Source organism: Vipera berus (genome assembly GCF_964194415.1).
Source record: "Vipera berus genome assembly, chromosome: 6".
Lineage (NCBI taxonomy): Eukaryota > Metazoa > Chordata > Lepidosauria > Squamata > Viperidae > Vipera > Vipera berus.
In genome coordinates, this window is record NC_138208.1 from 74368258 (window position 1) to 74387149 (window position 18892).

Sequence of the window (18892 nt, forward strand, 5' to 3'; positions counted from 1 at the left end):
CCTGTGCACAACACTTTCAAATGTTACTGTCTGTTCTGTAAAATATTTAACAGATGGGTTTTAAACATGTCTAAGTCAATTAACCTGGGTACATCTAATTCTATATAGATTTGGGCTGCCTAGTAAGAATGCGCACATCTGTCATTTTGTAGCTGGTTGGCCACTCTGCAAGAAAAGCATTAAATTTGCTTTCCCCTGTGACTATCGAAGTGGTTTACTTGTTGCGTAAATTGGAGCTAATGAACAAATGTTATTTATTCTCTGCTTAAGATAATTGCCAGAATGTACAATGAATGATTATGGGTTGAAAAGCAAATGTCTGGCAGTGTGATCTTATCCTTGTCTATTCAGAGGGTAAAGTCTGCCTGTTCAACAAATATAGAATTACAGCTTAATTACAAGAGATGAAAAATAAAGGGGGATTTTTATCAAAGAATCTTTGTAAGTTAAGCAAAACTGTCCAGCAAAGATCTATCTACTTAACCAGTTATAAATCTCCACTGAACGTACTTCTGAATAAATGCACTCCATATTGTTCTTAGAGGATGAAGCTTTGTGTTAACTATGAGTAAATTATTAAAGTAATAGATGTTGACCTGGAGTTTGAGAATCTGCATCAGTTGGTTGAAAATTTCAAACTAAATATATTTTAGTAGCTTGTGAGTTTTATTGTCAAGTTTCCGACGTATGGGCTTTTCAAGTGACTCTGAGGCATATACCAAAATCTTTCTCACCTAAGGAGGCATTCAGAACAATTGAAAGAACTTCATATCATAGAGGTTAAGGTAGTCCCTGCTTAATGACCCCAATTGGAGCCAGAATTTTCATCACGAAGTGAAGTAGCTGTTAGATGAAACTGTGTGCGACTGCATCACCTAGTTATGGTAGTCCTGGCTACAGTCATTAGATGAGGACCTCCTGCTTCTCCTACCCTGCTGTGCTCATCTCTACTTCAACTTTTCCACCCACCTATCTTGCCCCCTATCTCTGCTCTTTTGGCCACCCTATACTCCACCACTGCTACATCCCCAGCCCAAGCTGAACTTCACTATCTTCTTCTTCCTGCTGATAATGAGGAACATCTGGATGAGACAGCTGCTGGTCCTAGGTGAGACCTCTATACTGCCTTTATGGAGGCTTCACCAAAAGCTAGCAGCTGCTTTGGCTGGATGTGCATTAATGGTGATGGGAGAAAGAAGACACTCCTATGACTCACAGTGGAAGGCAGCGGCAGTAGGTAGAGCGCAGGCGAGCCAAAGGAGAGAGATGGGAGGGAGATAAGCAAGGGGGAATTGAAATGCACCCGGCAGTCCTAAATGTGGACAGGTTGCCTAGCACCCAGATTTCTGATTGCTTGACCATAGGGGAGATGCAATAGCTTTAACTTTGAGCTGTGGTGGCAGAGTGGTTAGAATGCAGTATTGTAGGCTAACTGCCCACAGTCTGGAGTTCAATCCTGACCGGCTCAAGGTCAACTTAGTCTTCCATCCTTCCGAGGTTGGTAAAATGAGGACCCAGGTTGTTGGGAGACAATATGCTGACATTGGTAAACTGCTCAGAGAGTGCTGTAAAGCACAATGGAACAATATATAAGTCCAAGCGCTATTGCTATTTGTGCTATTGCCATTGCCTCCATAAGTAGCATTCGTTCAGCACCATCATACCTTTGAGTATTCACTGAACGGATGATCATTAAGCCAGGACCATCTGTCATCTATCTTGTATAAAATAAACTGTTTCTTAAACTGACATTTTCTTACTTTATTTACAGAAACATGAGTTCTGCTGGCCCTGAAGGGAGAAAGAAAATGAGGGAATGTGATGGATTGATTGACTCTCTGGTGTATTATATACAAGGAACAACTGCAGATCGTAAACCAGATGACAAGGTAACTTTTCCAAACCATTGGAATATCTAAGATTAAGATAGAGGGCATTTATTTCTGGCACTGTCTCCAAAGTGTGTTAATATTCACCCTCTCTTACAAACCTTCTAATGACTTTTATGATGTGAGTTTTGCGGCCATTGTGATGTTCTAAAAATCCTTGAAAATCCAGTTGTTTTCTCAGACTTTGAGAAAGATTGCTGCTATGCACAACCTACTAAGACAAGGGATAGGCAACCTTGGCTCTTTTATGACTCAAGGACTATGCTGGCTCCGGAATTCTGGTAGTTGAAGTCCTTGAGTCACAAAATAGCCAAGGTTGCCTACCCCTGTACTAAGAGCTATAAAATAAGGCCAAGGGTTATCTGCAGGCTTGAATCTACAGTACATTCCAGATCTTTTCCATTATTTACATAGAGTAATATATTTGTTCATTTTTCCAGGCTACAGAGAATTGTGTGTGCATTCTTCACAATCTTTCTTACCAGTTAGAGGCTGAGCTCCCTAATAATTACTCTGAAAAACTCTATGTGTCAAAAAGAGATGATTCATCCAGGAACAACATTGGATGCTTTGGAACAAGGAGCAGGAAAGCAAAGCAGGTATTCAAGATGTAAGGAAGGAACAAGAGTTTGTGATAGACTGCCCAGCATCTCAGAGAAACTTTTGTCCGCAACTTGTTAACCATAATCAGATATCCCTAGAAGGATCTTACTGGGAGTCCTGGAAATTTTAGTCCCGATAGATATGATACTTTGATGGTTGGCTTATAGAGTATATATGTAATATGCAAATATGCTGGGTGAAAAAGATCACTTAAATATTAAATAGTATTCATAAAATAAAGATTATTGACAGTAAGGGAAAAAATCTGAAAAATACAGATGGAGATTATTTTGATGGATGGATAATTGTCATTTTCTCTTAGCAGCTACATAGATAGACCTTCTCCAGGATGAAATATTTTCTTAGGACTAAACCAGAATGCTATAGAAAACTTGCTAACCTTATAGAACTATTCATCAGGCCTGATAGTATAAAATTAAGGTATGAAATTGTGACCAAGTTTATAAGATTTCAAGACAGATTTGTTAATCTAGTTGTTCTGGTGTCTCCCCACCCCTAATGTTCTGTGGATCTAACAATTATTTAATATTATAAAGATGGAGCCAGAGTAACTAACAGGGAGGTATTAAATCATATAAAACTAGACACCTCACTGAAGGCTAAAATAATAAGATTATTTTGATTTATTTTGGCCATGTTATGCTTGCAAATTCATTGGAGAAAGCAATGATGCTAGGAATGGTTAGTGGACAAAGTAGAACATGCTGGCTTGATAACATCAAATCCAATGCAAAGTTGAACATGCAACAATTGAAAGAAGCTGTGCTTGACATGGAGAGCATGTGCCTATAAAGTCACCAGGAGCTGGACACAACTAAATGATTAAAAACAACAACCTAAAGATGGATCACTAACTTATAGAAAAATATAGCCATTAGATGTGAATTTCTTTCGTCTTTAAAATATACTGTGTTTTGGATGAAAGTAAAGCTTTTCATCCCCAATTATCATGAGTAATCAGCAGATGCAGCAATAATCTATTTTCTCTGGTTGTTCTTAATGATTAGTCTTTACATGGTTCCTCAAATACGGGTTACAGAGGGTTTATGCACTATTAAACCCACACAATGATTTGCAGGTAGGCATTAATCAAAATTTAGGACTGTTGGTCTCTATATTTTACTAGCTATCATTAAGAAGCCAGGCTAGCTGTACTCCAAGAAGACTTTGATTCTTTCTCACTTCATTTCTGAAATGTTAATCTGTTTGCCTTTTTAGAAGCAACAAGATTTGCCTCTTCCAGAAGAAAAGAGTAATCCCAGAGGCATTGAAAAGCTCTGGCATTCCACACTGATCAGGATATATTTGTCCCTAATAGCAGAAAGCACTAGAAACTTCACTCAAGAAGCATCTCTGGGGGCTCTGCAGAACCTCACTGCCGGCAGTGGACCAGTAAGTATCTGAGAAGGAAATGGATGTAGCTGATATTATTGCTGTTATTTTACTATTGTTTCTCTTGGATAAACTCAGAACAGCACAGAAAGAGAGAGAAAAAACATATAATGGAGCCACAGGAAATAGAACAGAAATAGAACAGAATGATTAAACCAGTACAACAATCTAGTCAACAATAAAGGCCTGGATAAGACTAGTCAGTGAACATTTACAAATTTCCCTGCTGGTACCTAGTCTCATTTTATTTTAATATTTGGGAGGTGTCAAATATCTAGAGGAGACTACAAAGGAAGGGCTGGTCTCAAGTTGCTGTTTGTCTTTTAATTCTTAAGAATATCTAGGGAGCATTGATGCCTACCTTTGTAACAAAGGTGAATGATTTATTTCATTTTGAGTTGCTCCTAGACAAGGAGGATGGGAAAAGAAAGGATAGAAACCATTTTATCCGGAAAACATGGAATTGTAGATGGCCCAAGAGAGCTGAGAATGATTAGCATAGTGAGACGAGGAAGTCAAATGACCAACAGGCTAACCTTGCAAAAGGAAGATAAAGTGAAGAAGCAAAGCGTTTGCAACTAAGTGAAGTTAATAGGATATCCTAGGAAGGTCCACCAGCACCAGATCTGCTATACCAAGTTGGGTCTCACTTATTCTTCTTTCACCATATTTCTGTAATTTGAGTATGGCCTTCGGTATCTTTCGGTAGTAACAGAAGCTTGTGATGCTTCAACTTGTGTCTGTAGTCAAGACATTTCTATCGATACCAACAACACTATTTTTTTGAAAAAGAATAAATTGACAAAGCATCATCCACCTGGAAAAGCACTTTGTATAATTGGGGTGTTGCTTGGTGGGTGCTTTTCTTTATTTTTGCACATCATTTCCCTTTAAAAACAAAACACTTTTAAGTAAATTCCTGTGCAGTTCCAAGTCTGGGTTAAAGGCTTCAAGGACATTTCTAGATCTGTTCTCCTAGCATCCTTTCCTTCCCAAGGAAACCTCGAGTTCCAGACACAGAATTCTTCTTCGGAGGTGGGGATGTTTTCTTCATACTTGAAATGCCTTTATTCAGGGACTGACGATAATAATAATCCTCTTTCTGGAAGAAAATTATGCACTGTATACAATGCTATGATATGGAGTGGTGAATTCCCTAAGTCTGAAAGCTGTATGTGTTTCCTGACAGATGCCATTTGGGGTGGCTCATATCATTATCAAGAAGGCCAATGGCCTCCCAAATATTCGAAGCATGCTACATGTGAGCAACTTAAGCGTTAGGAAAACAGCAGTCTCCTTACTCAGGAACTTGTCTCGTAACACCTTGCTGCAAAATGAAATAGGTAAATACGTACCCCTAATGAACATTATTTGCATGGGTTTTAATTGCATGATAGGATGTTAATGATGTTGAACTAGACTTGTCGCAGAACAATACCATTGTTTCTTCAATAAGCTATCAAGGCTGACTGTGAATTGCATCCAATTTAATTTTTTTGAGGTGATGCATTTGAGGTGTAATGGCTGCAATTGCTAGCCACAAGACACTTTTCAGTTGTTTGGGAATCAGAGTTGGAAAGGTATGGAGGTGGTGGTAGTTTTTGGCAAATTGTGAATCTCCAAATGTGTTGAGGGTCTAAATCGCAGAAAATATGCAACCCCTGACTGCTCTTTAGAAAGCCAGATCCTGAAGTTGAAACTCAAATACTTTGGCCACCTAATGAGAAGGAAGGATTCACTGGAGAAGAGCCTAATGCTGGGAAAGATTGAGGGCAATAGAAGAAGGGGACGAGAGAGAATGAGGTGGCTGGATGGAGTCACTGAAGCAGTAGGCGTGAGCTTAAATGGACTCCAGAAGATGGTAGAGGACAGGAAGGCCTGGAGGAACATCGTCCATGGGGTTGCGATGGGTCGGACATGACTTCACAAATAACAACAACACAAAATTTGGAGAGCTTCAGATTATGGAAGATTGGCCAATGCTATTATTCAGTGACATGCCTTCTCTATCACTGCTTAGTGTTCATACCAATTTAACTGTTATGACCCAGGTGGTCAAGGTAACTTAGTGTTCATACCAATTTAACTGTTATGACCCAGGCCTCTAGAGAGTCCTTTATTGCTATAAGTAAATGTTCCACCCCACACTACCCTGCAGGCAGCCACCCTCAGTCCCCCAAACAACAGCCCATATATTACAAAGAAAGTCCATAGGATAGGAGCACACTCAAAGGGCAAGGTCCAAGTCCAGTCCACCCAGCTAAGCAAGTCCATGAGACAAGCTGTAGTCCACAAGGCAAGGTCAAGGCACAAGACAAATGGCAGTCCTTGGGGCATAGACACAAGGTACAAGGCAAAAGGCACTTCTCAAGGCAAAGCAAAGCAAAGGGCAAAAAGCAGTCCTCAAGACAAGAAGGACAAGGTACAAGACAAAAAGCAGAAGGCAGTCCTCAAGTCTAGGCAAAGCGAAAGGTGAATACAGTCCTCAAGGCAAGGCAAAAGGCACGAGGTAAAGCCAGGTGAGTGTAAGCCAAAACAAGCAATTATTCTTGGCAAAGACTAAAACCCCACTGTTTCTCCTTAAGTCAATCCACTCCAGGTTCCTTGTGAGGAAGGGTAGGGCAAGGTAGCCTTGCACCCTTCTCGGAGCTTGCCTACACTCGGCTCTCCATGCTCGAGAGGGGGAGGCAGCTGTTCCACATCAGAGGGGATTTGCTGCCGATCAGCACCGCCTGTCAGCAACTGATCCTCCCCTGTCTCTCTGAGGGCAGGCAGCTCTCCATCCAGTCAACAATCTACCCCAATGCTTGAGGGGCCTGGGACAGCATAGTCCTCAGCCCCTGGTCTCTCCAAACATTCCCAGGGAGATGTGCGGATAGTCCCGGTTTCAACTTCTCCTCCAAACTGGGCTCCGATGGGGTCAGGACATTAACCTTATTACAGATGGCAATGTGCGGCTTACCATGTACAAAATGTATCTGTATATTCTGCATAAAGTTCAGGAACATAGATCGCATTAATCAGATGGGTGCATATAGTTATTTAGAAGTATGTGCCTTGAGCAGTGGTTTATCTGTACATCATGGTTTTAAAAGGCATACATTGCCTAGATGCTTTGATTTCTGAGTATTAAGCTTCTCTATGTTAAGCCTACAAACATGTTAGAACATTGTGCTGGCCTACATAATAAATGAGCATGATCTTAATCTCTCCCTTACACAAAGGGTTTGAACATCAGGAGAAAGACACAGATCCAAGCAACCCTATTCTGTAGCCACAAAATAATAAATTCTCATATATATAAACTCAACATTATGCTATGAGAGGAAAACTAAACTCGTCAGTTGCATTTTCCCTCTTAGTGCAGAGAAATGTCCAAGGGTGGTATGAAGTATGGGAGAAGCTAAAGCAAGAAATTCTTACTTGATACTGCAGAGGTGAAGGGGGCGTCCATTTGCAACTTCGTTGAAGTAGCAACCAAGGTTCCAGTAGATTTGGTTGATATAAATGATGGGAATTTAACAGGGGCCATAGACATTTTATTTCTATGAAACCATCATCAAGAGAAGTAAATTTACAGTGAAATTTTATTGTGGAAGTATCTTTAAATTCATTAATTACATTTGGTGGACTCCAGGAGTTATGTCTTCCAATCCAAGTAGTTGAGAAACATGAGTTCTGGATCTACTGCAATGGAAATAGCAGTGGCATAAATCCCAACATTTTCATGAAGTAAATTTGCAGGGGGAAAATGGGAAATTTTCATTAGAACTAAATAGTGTACCATTTAGCTAGATACAGCATATTTCAAAGAACATGTGATAGGTATGTTTAAACTTTAGAACAAGGGCACATCTTGGTTATTTTTCAGCCAGAGAACTATTACCAGAATTGATTGCTGTACTGCCAAATTATGCCCCAACATCCGATGTGGACAATGAGACCACGGCTTCTGTTTGCTATGCTTTGTACAACCTGACTCAAAACAGTTCCTCAAATGCTCGGCTTCTCTTGAATAATGATGGAATTTCAAAGGTTATGGATATCAGCACAAGTGACAGGTAAGTATCCATTCCTAAAATGAGTATCTGTAATACTAAATTTGCCGCAAAAAGTTGCATGAAGGAGAGAATTTTTCTGTTCTTGATTTTTAAAACATATTTAAAGGGAGTCTGAAAATATATTTTTTCATGACCTCTGATCTCTTCTGCCTGTCCTTTTCCTTAGTCCTTTTATTATTTCCCTACTAGGTTTCTTTTAAATTGAAATTCTGTGAAAAATGTTGTTCTTTTCCAATTCATGCTGATACAGTGCTGCATTGCTTTAAAAGTTGTTTTTATTACTGTTGTTCTCAGCAAAAGTGGTAGAGCTGCCTCCATTCTCTTGTATTCCATGTGGTCTCATGCTGATCTCCATGGTGCTTACAAAAAGGTAAGCTAGCAGACAAGATGGGAATTTTTTGAAAGCAGTTTACAAACCTTGGGTTATTTTTCCGGGTCCCTGTTAAAAATCCACATTCTGACCAACTCAACCAAACTTTTTTCAGTCTAAAAATGACCATGCAACATTTCCTTTTGTTATTCCTCCTTAGTGTCAGTTTTCTTGGTTTTTAAATGAATGTCATACTTTAATTTATTTTTTCTTATTAGAAATATTTTAAGACTGAGCCCTAATTAACTCTATTAGAGATTTGGAGTTGTTAATTAAGATGGAAATGGATTTCATGTACTTTTGTTAGGTTTGCCATAGTACTACACCCTATCATAGAATGTGCTTTTGTGGATAGAATATGTAAAAACATTTTTTTGGCTAGACTAACACTTTCTGCTTCTGCATTCTTTCAGACAAGTAACACCTGTTTCTCCCCTTAACCCTTTTTATTTTTTTCAAACAATGGGAAAGTCTCCTAGAGACAACACAACTAACACCTCCCCCAAAGACTTACAAGTGGTTGAAAGATTTCAGGCTGACCGATGAACAAGAAAATATTCCTTTCCATGTTAGGCTTCTCAAATACCCCACCTTCAAATTTGAGGGCCACAAGTTGAATTCCCAAGGCTGCACTCAGATGTAAACGTCTTAGGGTCAGTCCCAAAAACAGGAATGATCAAAGTGTCATCCGTAATGTGACCAAAAAGAAAAAAAGAAAACCATTAAATACATGACAGAGAAGCAATCCTATCAAATATGCTTCATTTCAATTAAGTGTGAAACCGAAAAGGAGATTTTTGATTTGTCCTGGACAAATTTTAGAACAGAGCCTCCACCGTACCAGTCAAAAAAATAATTGTGGCGTTTGGCCCAACGGAAGTTGTAGGTTCCTGCTTTAAATTGCAACATTCAGTTTGTTTCTGTAAAGGGCAACAAGCCCATTTAAATTAATGGAAGTTTTCCATATATGTAAATACAATATATACCATCAGTCACTGTCAAATTAAATAGAATTTTAATTTCATGATTAACTTCTATGTTTACTTTTTTATGTAATACTACAGAAGGTTGTTTTCATAGGGATCATAATGCATTGCTCACTACCCCATCACAATCCTGACAAATACATATTTTTATATATTTGTTTATGATCATGATAATAATGTAGGCTAGTTGTCTCATATGTGGTATTCCCAGAAGTGTTGTGAGTGCAGGTCTCCAAATTCCTAGGCAGCATGACCAACAAACAGAGGCCAATAGATATAGTTGGTCTACATCTTCCTGAGTCCCAAACTAATTTAAGTATCTTTCAGACCCACGCTAATTTAAATCAATTAAACCAATCTCAAACCAATCTTAGAAAAAATGAATTGATATCCTTTCTAGACTCCCAAAGTAGCTTCAGTAGAATATGCATCTCATTCCTAATATATGTTTGATAATTTACCTTTGTGTATCCACTGAGAATTTACCTCCATTTTTCTGGAATTGTAGTTAACTATGTTCCATTTCCTTTTTTTGTTTTTACTTTAAAGGCTGGATATAAGAAAACGGATTTCATCAACAATCGAACATTAAGAGCCTATAATTCACTGAAAGACTGAAAACCTGGAAAGGTCTTAAAGATCTGTGTGGAAAAACAATACAGACGTATTATCATTGTTCATTCAGTACCAAGAACCGGGAAAGAGTGAAAGAGTGTTTTGTTATTTACAACGGGTGTCTGGAATAAAGTGCTGATCCCCATATTATCTGCCACTATAGCCTTGCTTATTGTTCCTCTTAAAATCAAGACTCATCTATAAACGTAATGAAATCCAAGCTGAAGCCTAGCAAATAATTTTAATATCAAGCCTGAAACTGGCAACCACTGCACATATTATACTAGGTCAGTTTGAGGGCAATTGTCCATATCAATGTCTTCATATTATATCATGGGAAAGTAATAACCAAAGGAGATGAGATATGGGAATTCTTGCTGAAGTTTTGTGTTAGGTTTTTTTTTGCTAAACTTATTATAGTGAGTGAGTGCTTCATGCAAAACTGCCTCTTATCTGCAGACATTTTCTGAATATACAGACTTTTGTATAAACTGCTTTTGAGTAATATTTTCCTAGGTTGTAATTTTTCAGTATAATCCTCTTCGTGCATGTATGGTTGCTGTTTTTTTAACTGAAGTTATTTTTAAAATTCCTTATACACGCACCCTGAATTTACCAGTGCTTGAGACTTTTCAAAATTTGTTATGTAAAATTTGCTCAAACAATGCCAAGTTACTACTTGCAGTGTGGTCTGTTTTATGATCGCTTTGTCCAGAATAATGCAATGTTTCTCATGCTTTTAACTTTTAACATCCATCAGGAATGGGTATCCGCTGTGTGTTTGTGTGTGTGTGTGTGAGAGAGAGAGAGAGAGCGCATTTGTGATGCTGTCATCATGCAAAAGATGCAGTTAATGCATATTGCATAATTAGCATCATTTGCACAATTATGTCACTTAGGTGAGAAGGGTGGTGTAGAAATTTAATAAATAAAATATGAAAATAAATAAACTACTGTCATGGTACACGTAACACCTACCTGACAACTATTGACTCTAGAAATAGCATTGCATGTACTCAATTTAGGACTGGTCCTCCCTTAGGTATCCTAAATACTTGTGAGCTGGACTGTGTTGGCCAGTTCCTCTTTCGCCAAAGCAGCAGGCAAAGCTCTGCTCCATTTACAAGTTCAGACCCATGAAGAGATAATGTGGGCATGAGAAGATCAGGTAGGTCTGTGCTGCCTGTAAAAGGAAAGCTGAGACTCTAGCGATAATCCTGACAGAGGGCTGAATAGCAGCACTTGTTAAGAATGGCTCAATTATTTTTATTACTCATACATTCATAAAATGCCCTTGTTTATTGTTTAAATTGTATTTAGACCCTGTGCATGCTGCTCACTCTCTGAACAGTTTAGGGCAACTTGCTTCATGTGGCTGGTAAGAAAAGGGATCTGTCCCTCTCTCCACTGAAATAAATCTACAATCGTTTTAAGGAATACGTGCATGGGAGATATTTATTTAGCCTTCCCACACCCATCTCAACAATGCATTCTTTCTAGGAGAAGCTAAGAGACTCACCAAAGGGTGTGACCTTCTTGGTGTTACTGTGAAATTCTATTTATTGTTGCAATGCTCAACACTCTTTGCTTGTGAAAGGCAGAGAGGATGTGTCAAATCCATTCAAACTTTCCAGCTGCCAATTCTTTCAGTGTTTTTTTTTACTTTAGTGTCTGCAGAGACTTTAATTTAGCATCAGATCTAGATGGACCTAGTAACCAAAAACAACACACAGATACTTGAGAGGGAAGCTTTTCTGAAAAATAAACTTGGCTTGTTTAGGTTAAATTTCTGCCTGGTGTTCCAAAACATCCTTGTATTATTCCTGCATTGTGGATTTAGGTGTGTAGTTAAAAAATACAGAACGATTCCACATGCAATCATAAAAATAAAGTTATGTAATCTTATTCCACATACAAGAAATCATTTTTGCCCGCAAAAGGGAGCTTGCTGCCAGGTTAGCCTATTCTTTGAAAAATAATTAATTTTAATATGGATATTGTACTTTTGGAAGCTTTTGCTCATATGGTTCCAGATAATGCTGCTGCCAGCTCCCATCCCTCTATTTGGACTGATTGAGAATGATAGGATTTGTAGCCCAGCAATATTCAAGATCCCAGCTAAGTGCAGCCTGATGGTGGAATAAATTTTTGATGTCTGCCCAATTTTCTAAAGATGACCTGGAAGAAGATGAGCAGTTTTCCTGACCATATTCCAGAAGAGGTTTGCTATTGATTGAGATGATAGGACAGGATGGCGGGGGGGGGGGGAGCTATTGATTTTAGCTTTCAGACTTTTGGTTTATTATAGTTTTCCATCCAATATGGAACCGGCTGTGTTGTTTTGTTTGTTTCTGGAATCTCTAGGTCTGTAATGTATTTAAACCCAAATTGTAGCTGTTATTGTGAAGCTTGGCTCAAATTAAAATCCTGCTTTGCCCCACAGTTTTCAGATACTACTAGAAACTCTGTTCCTCTTTAAGCTTAACTGTGTTCATAATTATTCCTTTGCTGTTGGATTTATGACCCTGTAATCACTAAGTAAATAACTTAGTTGAGAAGGGCAGGGCATGCTCAGGCCTTGCTAGAAATGCAGATTAAGTTAGAAGCTAGTACTTTTCTTTGCAGGGCACTTGCTTCTCATTCATTCTCTACTACTAATAAAAGGATCATTTAAAGGGATTGTATTAGAACGCTTAATGATTCTTGGATACCTATTGGAGACTTGGTTGCTTGGTTAACATTCTGGGGAAGAATTCCCTTGTCAGGTTCTCTAGCAAAATCTCCCAAGGGATGTGAGCTTGAAGATATATGGCTTCTATCTGCACCTTCATGTCAGAACATATTAAATGTGAATTGTGGTTTTACAAACTGAAAGATCAACAAGTGCTTCTCCTTATTCATAGGTAAAGGTAAAGGTTCCCCCGCACATGTGTGCTAGTTGTTTCCAACTCTAGGGGCCGGTGCTCATCTCCGTTTCAAAGCGGAAGAGCCAGCGCTTGTCTGAGGATGGCTCCATGGTCATGTGGCCGGCATGACTAGACGCCAAAGGCGCACGGAACGCTGTTACCTTCCCACCGTAGTGGTCCCTATTTTTCTACTTGCATTTTTACGTGCTTTCGAACTGCTAGGTTGGCAGAAGCTGGGATGAGTAACAGGCGCTCACTCTGTTACACGGCACTCGGGATTCGACCCGCCAAACTGCCGACCTTCTGATCGACAAGCTCAGCATCCTAACTCACTGAGCCACCACATCCCTTCTTTCCTTATTCATATAGACCCCCTAATTAGAAACAAAGAGCTTTCTAATGAACTATTTAATCTGACCTAGAAATGTGTAGGATCTGTTTCCAAATGTGTCTTTAACCTAAAGAACAAATGACTTGATTTTTTTAAAGAAAGAGAAGTTATTACAGAGTAATTAAATGGACCATGCTATAAAACCAACTGATCATACTTACAAGATGGAGAAATTTTTTCAATCTTGTACAGGTAGTCCTTGACTTACGACCATAATGGAGCCCAAAATTTCTATTGCTAAATGAAGCAATTGTTAGGTGAGTTTTCCCCATTTTATGACTTTTCTTGCCACATTTATTAAGTGAATCCCTGCAGTTGTTCAATTAGTAACATGGTTGTTAAGTGAATCTGGCTTCCCCATTGACTTTGCTTGTCAGAAGGTCGCAAAAGGGAATCACGTGACCCTGGGACACTGCAACCGTCATAAGTATGAACCTGTTGTCAAGCATCTGAATGTAAAACAAATGACCATGGGGGATGCTGCATTGGTTGCAAGACACTTTTTTCAGTTCCGTTGTAACTTTGAACATTCACTAAATTGGGTAGGCAACCTTGGCTCTTTCATGACTCATGGACTTCAACTCCCAGAATTCCTGAGCCAGCCAGCTCAGGAATTCTGGGAGTTGAAGTCCACGAGTCATAAAAGAGCCAAGGTTGCCTACCTCTGCACTAAATGAACTGTTGTAATTTGAAAACCACCTGTAGAAGGTCCAGTATCCTGTGTTAAAAATAAACAAGGGCTAGGAGAAAATGAATGGGTTCACAGGTTGTTTTCCTGAGCAAAAAGTACGTGTGAATTACTAGTCTTTTTAAGTCATGTAGTCCCCACAAACACAGATTTTTCTTGAATTTCCACATGCCAGAAACTGAACGTGCCACTTTTCAACAGCAGTATCTGCAGCAGCTTCACGATAAAAGGATCAGAAGGGATCGGAAAGTAAAAAGGCAAGGAGAGACCCGGGGGTCAGCTTTTGCAAAACCAGGAAGAGGAGAGTGGTAACTGGAACAATGTACAAGTATGGGGGACAGAGAGGATCTGACCAAAATAGGACAGTCACATTGGGTTTTGTGAAAAGGGCCAAAGGGAGAACAATCTTGAGGAGCTGTAAATAATCAGTGGCATACATTAGTTCTTTGGTGCAGCCCTCAGGCTCCAGGAGAATCCATGGATATTCTGCCTTATTAAGCCTTGCATAGAAGAGGAGATGACAAGAATCTGGCCTTTCTTCAAAGACTGGTGAGCCTTGGACTGATTAGAAGATAGTCCATCAGGACTGAAGTCCTTGAGGCCATTACTAGTTCTATCACATTCTGGCTTTAAAAATCTGGATTGTCGCTACTCGGCAGCAGAAAATATTAGAAAACTCTTTGCTGTGATGTCATCGTTTCTGGATTTTTTGCAGTCCTGGCCTGGTAATCCTGATGAGTCTGGTTTTACTCTTAGGGAAAAGTCATGCTCTCAATACCTAGAATATTATTTTATTTCTGTATACCCTAGGGAAACAAACCAACTGGTTTTACCAGTCCTGGAAATGACGACAATGACTTTAATCTGCCCACACTCGTAGATGATTTATTTTCTATGGCTCTACTTTCACTTTTGAATCCAAGCCAGACAAAGCTTTAACCTGATATAATTATATTCACAGGTGCAGGGGAAGATTTTTTTAAAAAAACATAATTTAAATGTATTGATATGTGAGGTTCCTTTGTTCTACTGCTGCAGCTAGGAACAATATCCCAGTTGAGGCATATTCGTACAGCCAACAATTTCAGCCAAGTTCTCCCAGTCATTTCAGCCGCCAATTAGTGTCTCTACCTTAAGTTTTGGCTTAGTACCGTATGTTGTATTCAACAAGATTATACCAATTATGAGTTAGCACAGTGTTGAATCCAGGATAAGGCAGCACCCTATGCACATAAACCATGTTCAAATTCTCAACTAGCAGCCAATTAAAACTGGGGAAGTCAAACAGCAGGTCCTAACATCACTCAACATGTTGTTCAACTCAAGCTGAATATTCAAAGTAAACTAAAGGATTATAGCAAAAGCTATTTTATCAACTCACCTGTAATATAATTGTCATGCAACCGATAGCTGTAAAGAACTACAGTTAAAAATGACAGAACTTAAGAAGCTTTGTGGATGAGAAGCTAAATGTTTTCAAGGAAAAAAACCAAGGAAGTCCAGTTGCCTTTTGGAAAAGCACCTTTGGGACAACCATGACCTGGATGATTGAGAATCCCCATAGATATGACATGTTGTCATCATTCGACTCCAAAGGATTTGAACAGATGCAAACTTTCAATAAGTAACAGAGTTTCTGGAGGAAACACGATCTTTAAATCCATCGTAATGAAGGGAAAATGTTGGAGTCTAGGAAGATTTATTGGGCCACTGCAAACATGGGTTAACTATTATTTGGTCAGTATAACTAAACTTTTACTTCAGCCTGGATACCTTTCCTCACCTTTCCATTCTCTCCAACTTTTTAATGGCTTCTTTATAGCTGATATTATCTTGGGAGAGGAGCAAAATGTATTGACTTGGGTTGCTGAAATGCCATGTATGTATCTGAACACTTAATAATAAAGTTGGAAGGGACCTTGGAGGTCATCTAGTCCAACCCCCTGCTCAGGCAGGAAACCCTATACCATTTCGGACAAATGGCTGTCCAGTCTCTTAAAAACTTCCAGTGTTGGAGCATTCACCACTTCTGGAGGCATGTTGTTCCACTGGTTAATTGTTTTAACTGTCAGGAAGTTTCTCCTTAGTTCTAAGTTGCTTCTCTCCTTGACTAGTTTCTATCTGTTGCTTCTTGTCCTGCTTTCAGGTGCTTTGGAGAATAGCTTGACTCCCTCTTCTTTGTGGCAACCCCTAAGATATTGGAAGACTGCTATCATGTCACCCCTCGTCCTTCTTTTCATTAAACTAGACATACCCAATTCCAGCAACCATTCCTTATGTTTTAGTCTCCAGTCCCCTGATCATCTTTGTTGCTCTTCTCTGTACTCTTTCTCAAGTCTCAACATCCTTTTTACATCATGGTGACCAAAATTGGATGCAGTATTCCAAGTGTGGCCTTACCAAGGCATTGTAAAATGGTATTAATACTTCACGTGATCTCGATTCTATCCCTCTGTTAATGCAGCCTAGCACTGTGTTGGCTTTTTTGGCAGCTGCAGCACACTGCTAGCTCATATTTAAGTGATTGTCCACTAGGATTCCAAGATCCCTCTCACAGTAACTACTATTGAGCAAGGTACCACCTATACTATACCTGTACATTTGGTTTTTCTTGCCTAAATGTAGAACCTTACTTTTTTCACCATTGAATTTCATTTTGTTAGATAGCGCCCAGTGTTCAAGTCTGTCCAGATCCTCCTGTATCTTAATCTTCTGGAGTGTTGGCTATTCCTGCAGGCTTGGTATTGTCTGCAAATTTGATGAGTTCCCCATTTATCCCCTTGTCCAAATCGTTGATGAAGATGTTGAAGAGCACTGGGCCCAGAACAGAGCCCTGGGGCACCCCACTACAGACTTCCCTCCATGTAGATGCAATTCCATTGAGGACCACACACTGAGTATGGCCAGTCAGCCAGCTACGAATCCTTCTGGTGGTGATGCTGTCTAACCCACATTTTTCTACCTTATCAAGTAGTAGGTTGTGATCTACTTTATCAAATGCCTTACTGAAGTCCAAGTAAATTATATCCACAGCATTCCTCTGGTCCACCAATTTTATCACCTGGTCAAAGAATGCAATAAGATTTGTCTGCCATGATCTGCTTTTGACAAACTTCTTCATGGGAGTCCTTGCATGACTTAAAATCAGATCTTCACTGTCATGATCCTATGTCATCTGTGTTGGCTGCTGGTCCAAATTCATCTTGATTCAGTGAGGGTGTATTTGATATAGCAGAAACAGTGTCTTTAAAAAAATTACTGAAGTTCTGTAGCATTAATAAGCAGTTTAGTTCCGCATTTCCAGAAACTGGAAATTTCACACACCATCAGGACTCCAGATGTGCAAGCAATTTTTTCAAGAGAAAAGGAAGGCTTAATGACTCAGCTTCTGAAGACCTGGGAAATAGAAATTGGGATAGCATGAAAATGCCAATTGGACTTGTATTCTTCAGCAGCCACAAGTTTCAACACTGTGATTATCATAATTCATGTAAATGAGATCAGTCCTCAAGGTTTTCCAACCTCAATATCTACAGGAGTCAGACATGTAAAATAGCAGGCAGCTTATTGGCAAATATTGCTCCCTGTTCATGCAACTGCCAGTTTTCATAGCTGCATTTAATGCTAGAAGTTATATAGGGGAAAAACTGGGTTGCAGATATAATTTTAACATTTCCAACCCATAATAAGCTTACATTAGAGAATAGCCACAACTTATAACTAGTAAGTAAATTTGTTTCTGGAAGGAGTGAGACGTGATTAATGGTTAATTTGGATCACCTCACATAGCCCATTGTCCACACAGTTTACAACTTCTCAGTTACTTCTGTTCACCAATGTAAAGAGGGTGTAAGGCTGAATGTAGCAATCTCCACTTCGGGTTTGGAAGAGAACAAATTTCAGATAGCATCTATATCACACTTGCTTAAATCATCAGCCAAGGCGGTTATCTGGCAGCTCAGAATTCAGCCCAACACCTGTTCATGCACTACACAGTTCTGTTAAGAATTGTTAATAGAAAGGCTTTGCTACAGGGTGTGGTTCAAAACTGGACTTTTGAACAGCTTAAGGGAACAAGCTTTGTCTTGATTCTATTGTTGGCAGAGCCACTCTGTACAGCATAACAGGAGCCAGCAATCTGTGCAATGAACCAAGATTTGCAACATGTTTTATCCACTTATTTCTCTCTTTAAATACTGGACCACTTCCAAATCTTGCTATATTCTTCATTGTTTAGGCAAACTGTCTGCCCAGACAGACCTATATATCAATGCCAAATTTCCACAAATATATTAGACTGGATGCTTGTAAAACCATGTTTTATAGGTATACTTCAGTGCAAAAATATGAGCTTTTTTTTTCAAAGAGGTAAGACAAATCAAACTGTCTCCTTCAGCAGTAAGGAAAAGATAAATCTCATATGAATTCAGTTAAATTCAGGTTTAGAATAATAAAAACCTCCCCAAGGAACTGAGAATATAGCAACATCTGTGCTCATCCTAGCTGGGAATTTATTAGAAAAACACTTGAGTGTCTATTTATTGGAATGCAATATCATACTTTGTGTTATGAGCACACTATTCTGCACTGTCTATTCATGGGCTTTGCGCTCAGAAGTATAACTGCAATGACCAATTCATCCAGATTTGATGATCAAAAAAAGATTCTTCCTGTGTAAACCTATATGTAAGCGGTTTCAGTGACATGGCTGGCTAAAATTCATACAATAAGAAATGGAACTGGGTTTTAAACTAAACCCAGCTGTTTTGCATTATGTTTCAACAAAAGTACTTGCACAGAATTCAGTTTACTTTGTTGGAAAAAATAAAATAGAAAAGACTTAATTGTTCTTCTTGGAGGAAATGAAATGAAATAAAAACTAAATACAAAAGTATGCTAGGTTCACACCTTCTGCTAATTTATTATTAATTTTAACCTTAATTCCACAGGCCATAATATGGGTGGTTGTG

General features: G+C 39.0%; 1 protein-coding gene across 1 annotated transcript in view; it reads left to right on the forward strand.

The window, feature by feature from the left end:
• PKP2 (plakophilin 2) overlaps positions 1-12823 on the forward strand; it is a 70274-nt gene extending 57451 nt beyond the window's left edge. The window contains exons 7-13 of the mRNA XM_081330765.1: positions 1772-1889; positions 2330-2488; positions 3732-3905; positions 5095-5248; positions 7777-7966; positions 8261-8336; positions 9872-12823. Coding sequence (XP_081186891.1) covers positions 1772-1889; positions 2330-2488; positions 3732-3905; positions 5095-5248; positions 7777-7966; positions 8261-8336; positions 9872-9940 — 940 coding nt within the window. The 3' untranslated portion in view covers positions 9941-12823. The remainder of the gene's footprint in view (positions 1-1771; positions 1890-2329; positions 2489-3731; positions 3906-5094; positions 5249-7776; positions 7967-8260; positions 8337-9871) is intronic.
• Positions 12824-18892: the final 6069 nt, after the last annotated feature.